The 6202-nt window shown below is 46.3% G+C and overlaps 1 protein-coding gene across 3 annotated transcripts in view; it reads left to right on the forward strand.

Annotated features, from left to right (window-relative positions):
* Nucleotides 1-5767, forward strand: part of IL13RA2 (interleukin 13 receptor subunit alpha 2) — a 31655-nt gene extending 25888 nt beyond the window's left edge. For all 3 annotated transcript variants that reach the window (XM_073358584.2, XM_073358586.2, XM_073358585.2), the window contains 3 exons: nt 737-881; nt 3155-3257; nt 4235-5767. In XM_073358584.2, coding sequence (XP_073214685.2) covers nt 737-881; nt 3155-3257; nt 4235-4283 — 297 coding nt within the window. In that variant the 3' untranslated portion in view covers nt 4284-5767. The remainder of the gene's footprint in view (nt 1-736; nt 882-3154; nt 3258-4234) is intronic.
* The last annotated feature ends 435 nt before the right edge of the window (nt 5768-6202 follow it).

A 6202-nucleotide genomic window follows, 5' to 3' on the forward strand; every position in this document is an offset into this window, starting at 1 on the left:
TGGCCTGTCTGTATAGACTGGAGTCTCTTCAGGGCATGGTGCTGGCAAAAAGGGGCCCTGGCTTCTTCTGAGGCCCCAGGAGATACTTGAGCAACTTTCCAATTCAAACATCCAAAATATTAATTGTGTCAATTCCGCAGCCTGCACTCGGCAAAGCTTTCCGTGGAATCCATGGGAGTTTTGCCTGAGCAAGGACTTCAGGATTTGGCCCAATGCAAGTGTAATTTTAACTTCTTCAAAGAAGTGGTGCCAAACACAATCTAACGCTGATGTGCAGTGCCTTTCCTTGTGCCTGGTCAGTTACAATTTGGGCTCCAAAATTGCTAGAATGAATTCCTGTAATGCTACATTTACTGGCAAATTATAATACACCAGTTAGTGAACTTTATGAAGGGCTCCACAAATTAGCAAGAATAAACTATGGCCATAGATCACATGCAAGTACAATTTGTTTAGGCGGTTGGTTGGTTTGTTCGTTTTACTCTGGCTGGGTTTGTCGAAAGCCATCACTAAATGCATTTCAAATAAACAAAGTGGGGGGGATTTAATCAGCCTCCGAAGAAGCTCTCCCGTTGGCACTGTCTAGACCGGGGGTTAAGTCGGTGCAACGGCGTAGCTGGGGGCGTGGAATGACATAGTTATACTGATGTCAGTTTCTAGTGTAGATACCTGGTCTAAATCCTGTAGCACGTAACCAATCAACCTTCTTTATTCTGCATGCTCTCTTGTTTCTCAGTCTGTGTCAACTCAAGTGGAAACTGCCTTTACCTTCTCCCAGTCCAATCGAAGCCATGTCGCATGTGTCCGTGTACGAGGGAAAACAAATGTGTTCTGTGCTGACAAGGGCTTTTGGAGTGAATGGACGCGCGAGTGCTTCTACGGTAGGAGACAGCGAAAGAAACGAGTGCGGCGTGGGCCACCATTATCGGTCTGTCTTATCACAGAATCATAGAATATCAGGGTTGGAAGGGACCTCAGGAGGTCATCTAGTCCAACCCAAGTTCTCTTGAGACTGAGAACTGGAGATCTGGCCCACAGATAGTTTTGCTGCTTCAAAGCACGTTGCAGACATGGGCTATTTCACCTTCACCAAACACCTCCCCATTTTACAGACAGGAAACTGCCTCTTTCCTGTCATGCAGTGCTCTGCTGGCCGCAGAACTGAAACAGTTTTGCTGGACCGGGGCTAATTTTGCAGAGCTGACTACAGGGAGTCCGGCACCCCAGTATGCCATGCAGTCCAGTTCCATGAGAACACTTTCCAAGCCTCCATGGGGCAGGATTTGGGGACTAGGGACAGAGGACGTGCTGTGCTGTTTGATCTGCCACTATGTGGGTCTGTTGGCCATTGTTTGTTCTGAGTGCAGGACCATGCAGCCCCAGGAAGCAGTGGGCTGTGGAGAACCACATCCTGGGGGCAGGATTCCTTCCCCGCTCACCAGCTACTTGACCTTGGCGTGGATGGAGAGGGTTTAGCTGACAGAGGGGGATTTCTGGTTGCTGAAATGGGACTGGTGATTTTGGGAGGAGAGAGGTCTAGGAGCAGAGGGGCAGCATGCGGATACAATCCTCTTCCCCTGACTTGCTACAAAGCAAGGATGGTATAGGCATCCCAACAGAAAATCACTTCCAAGGCTGGGTCACAGCCATGGCATTTCTGGATCTGGTCATCCCAGGACAGCACCAGACACAAGATTAGTGAGTAAACCCACTTATAAATGGAGTGACACACCACTTCTGGGAAGCAGCATCTGGGGAAATCTTGGTTTAATTAGCTATGACAGCAGCAGTATGAATGAATGCAGGGATAGTGGAAGTACTGCAGGGTACTGAGTCTTTGGCCTGGAGGGAATATCTGACTCTGAGCTCGGAGACACTTTGTACTCACCGTGGGGTGCAGGAGCACACCCCATTCCCTGGAATATGTGTCATCCACATGCTCAGACTGTCTCTGGCTGCACGCAGTCTGTGGTGAGAACTCAATGTGCAGGTGTTTCCCAGCCCATACGGTGTGACCCTCGGGGGTGGAGGTCGTAACAGGGAACCCCCTGCGTTGTGCCCACAGGGAGAGGGGAAGAAGTCAGCAAAATCTTATTGTTGCTAGGAACCTGCCCTACCTTCTGCTGCTGCCTCGTCACTTCTTGCCTCAGAAGCAGCCCAGGTGCAGCTCAGCCCAGCTGTCAGCTCTGGGGCCTGAGGCCACAGAGAGGCTGGAGACTTCACAGCCGCTGGGAGCAGAGTGCTGGGCAGGGGAGAAGGAAACAATCCTTCAACCAGCATCCCTCACCCAAACCACCCCCATCGTGTCTTCCTATGAACTAAATCCCAGCAGCCTTTCCCACCACGAAGGATTATGAGATGAGGAGGAAGGCATGATGGGTTTTTTGGGGTGTGGGGGGTTCCACATTAATACAGTCAAACTGCACTGGGTTATCATAGGATGCAGGTGACCAATTGTATTGTTTCTGTGACCTGGCTACATGAGCGTCATGGTTACAGTGGGCCCATCTGGACTGAATTTAAAATCTGTTTCATTATGTTAGCAGCTTTTTATAATTAGGACTCAAAACAACTAAGTGCCCTGTACAGCACATATTTGGAGAGGGTTACTCTTCTGGGCAGGGCGCGGGCCAGAGAAATTTCTGTCTCCCCTCTGTCTGCCTGGGCTATTCAGGTTGTAAATGTTTTGTGGGAGGCGCTTCCTTTCCTTGGCGATTGGAAACACTAAAACAAGAATTGTGAAAACGTTAATTCCCTTTGGAAATACACATTTTCACCCCCAATTCCACTACACCACTGTAAATCTAAAATAACACCCCAGACTCTCACCAGCATGAGTGAGATCAGAATTGGGCCTGCTGGCTCGAGGGTTGTGAAAGATGTTTCCCTTTTGACATTAGTGGGTGATAAACATTTCAGTTCAGCAAAGAGTGGCAGCAGTGCACAAAATGCGGTCCACAGCGGGGCATCATGCGTCCAACCCTAAAATATTTGCAAGGATTAATGGATGTGTGCAGCGTGTTAAATCTAATGATACACTAACACGTATGATGGGAAAACGGGATTTTGTCCTTGGCTCCAGTCTCTTTGCAGTATAATGTAGTTACTACAGAACGGAGAAATTCCTTGAATGCTTTGTGGTTTGTCTTCGCAGTGTCCAGAAAAGATGAAAAGCAGCTGTTCCTCCTCATTGCAGTAGTCTTAAGTTTTCTGACCATCGTGATAATATTTATATTAGCTGCACAGCGGAAGAAAAGGTAAGCGCTAAGGCAGCTCGTCGAGCTTTTTCAGATTGTACAGTTAGAAATGAACTGAACGGAGGCATAACTGATATAATGCCAGAATCTATCGCCATTGACAGTGACTTGGGAGCAGAACTTGAGCCTTAGGCTGGCCCTGAACAATCTTAGTGTCACATGCTAGCGATGACTATTACGTTTAATATGATATACAGTCACTGTTAAGCAACGCTGTTATTGTGCATAAATGTCTAGCTCTCTTTATCACACACATTTCAAAAGAAGAGTGACCGTTTTTGTGTCGGCTTCATGATCTAAAACGTGTTAGAAAGGCCTGGACAGGACTGGGCAGGTACATCTTCCTCCTTGCCGTCTAGGTCAAGTTAAGGTGATGTAAAGTTACACTTCTGATCAGAGTCTTCTGTTACCCCAGTGTAATTCTCAACTGCTTCCATCCGTTCCCATGAAGTTACTCCCAACTTACACCAGTGGAACGAATGCCAGCATCTCTGTCCAAAGCCACGGGGGCAGATCTTCACCCCCAGGGTAAACGTGTTCAGCCTGTACTGGAACTATGTCAGTTCACACTGAGGCACTGCCCTACACCTTTTATGCCGTTATCTCTGTAACATGCATTGTTGGGTAGACACTTTCCCCTATTAGTGATTGCACAGAGGAAAGCAGGTCTGGTAAATTAATTACCCACATCCTAGTTACTTAGTTAAATGTTCTTTGGGTCAGAAGTATCCCCTAGGATCTGTGTCAGGCAAATTAACCATGAAAGCTGTGTTTAGAATCACCCTTTCTCTATGACCACATAATCTCAAAGCACGTGGATAGTCTCTTGTTTTACTGATGCAGGTGTCAATGGAGAGGAAGCGTTAGCTATAGAAATATTGTCACTCTAATAATAGATCCATTATTTGGATGTCCTGGATTTTATGCATACCTACATGTTGATATTATTTTTTGTATTTGCCTTTTATATTTTGAAGAACAAATGGAGAGAAAAATAGATCCCCTACATCTCTATATTTGGAATAATTCCTGAATAAAATGATTTCCAGAGATGCCCTGTGAGAAGTCAGTGGAACTTACTGCTGCATTATACACATGTTATTGATGTCCATAATAAAGACCCAGGTCAACTTCAGGTTCCTGGCATTCTTGGCAAATGACATCCTCCAGTGGGATGCTAACCCTGCAAATGGGCTTGTTGTGCAGCTTGTGTCCAGTGGATTGCCCTTAGCATGTCATCCCAAGAACAGACATGAAACCTGAACTTCTTACGAGTCTTTTCTGCTTCCCCCCACACACTTAGTATGCTTCTGTAGTCCAACAACACGAAGGTCAGAGAAGTTTGACTGATGCTGGAATAACTTTTCATAACATAACGGGGCAAAAAAGGAGGCAGTGGAGAATGTGATGAATAATATCGACAGGTCTGCAGTGTGCGTTTATGAGAAGGAGTGGAACCACTGTTAACATGATGGAAACTGAGTGGAAGATCAAGGTTATACCCACCAGCCTAGGAAAGGTTGCTAGATGCTATTGTCCGTATTCAGGTATATTTCCCTGCTGGCTCCCTCGCTACCTTCTTTCAGTCCACTGTTAATTTTTAAACGGTGAACATTATTTAACTGCATTTATTTAATCATGTCATCTACCATGCCACAGTTATTTGTGAAAGTGGATTGGGGAGACCTTGAAACAGTTTTTTGCAGGGAATGGCTGTGCTTACAAATACGGTGAATGGCAGATGGATCATGGGAGGAACAAATCCTAAGGATACACTGTGAAGTGCTGGAAGGGGATGTCCTGCAGGACTTGGACACGGAAAATGCAGCTTTACAAAGCACCCAGAGGTTCCTAGATCTGAAAGACCCTTATGCAAAGGAATGCCCAGCAGATGAAATGTATGACCAGGTTTAAACGAAACATGTGGAGTAAAAACTGCCCAGTGCTGATAATGGACAAATCGCATTACACCAATACTCCTTGAGCTTGCTTTGCGCATATTTTCACTTTCTACAACTCTCTCAGTGAACATTATGGGAGGAGGGTTCAGAAGAAGAAGGAAACTTTCAGTGACTAGCTGATGCTTGGAAAGGTGAATTTCAAATCACCACAAACCTGAGTCCAACAGCTGCCTTCATCTGATCAGCAAATAGTAACGTCCTGTAGGCAAAGGGCTGAACCTGCAACCTCACTCATGGCATGGGAACTGTGTGCGGGATGGGGCTCAGAGAGGGAAGTGAAACTGGGGGACAAAAGATCTTTTGAGTATGGTGCATGCTTGCTTTGTAACTCCATGATTGGGACTTTGTAACTCCGCGATTACTAATGGAGAAGGGAGCAGTCCTGGACCTGACAATGCAGCACAGAAAAGATGAACCCAGGCCCAGGGCGCAGGATGGAATCAGAAAAAACTAAATGCTGGCCCTGAGCTGAGACTCTCGGCACCAACCCACCATGTCCCTTCATGCAGAAGTGTTTGGCTCATGGATGTTTCTCAAATACACTGGCAGAGGAAGCAATACACATGAATGCAGGCGGGAACGTTTGTTTAAAAGCTCACCGGCTCATTCATTCTTTACTCTGGTTTTCACACGGCACACATGCAGTGCAGCATACTAGAAATGTGCGTGGGACTGCCTAATGGATGGGTGCATCCGTACACGGTTACTGCATGTCAGTCAGGTGTGTGTGCAGGCAAGGGTCCTGCATAGCCAATGACTTGCACATGCAATGCACGTGTAAATTAGGTGCAGAATTGCACGTGCAAATGGGGACTGTTAAATTTTCAATAAGACATTTTGAGACCAACAAAAAACAACCAACTGCCACAACAAACAAATGTTGAGCCAGGACAACTTCCCCCTCCTTGTTTCAGGAGCATCCTGAAGGATCTTAACACAGATGATGCAGTGATTAGCTGATATACCACCTATTCTAAGGTAGCT

This window comes from Lepidochelys kempii, chromosome 9 (genome assembly GCF_965140285.1).
Source record: "Lepidochelys kempii isolate rLepKem1 chromosome 9, rLepKem1.hap1, whole genome shotgun sequence".
NCBI lineage: Eukaryota > Metazoa > Chordata > Testudines > Cheloniidae > Lepidochelys > Lepidochelys kempii.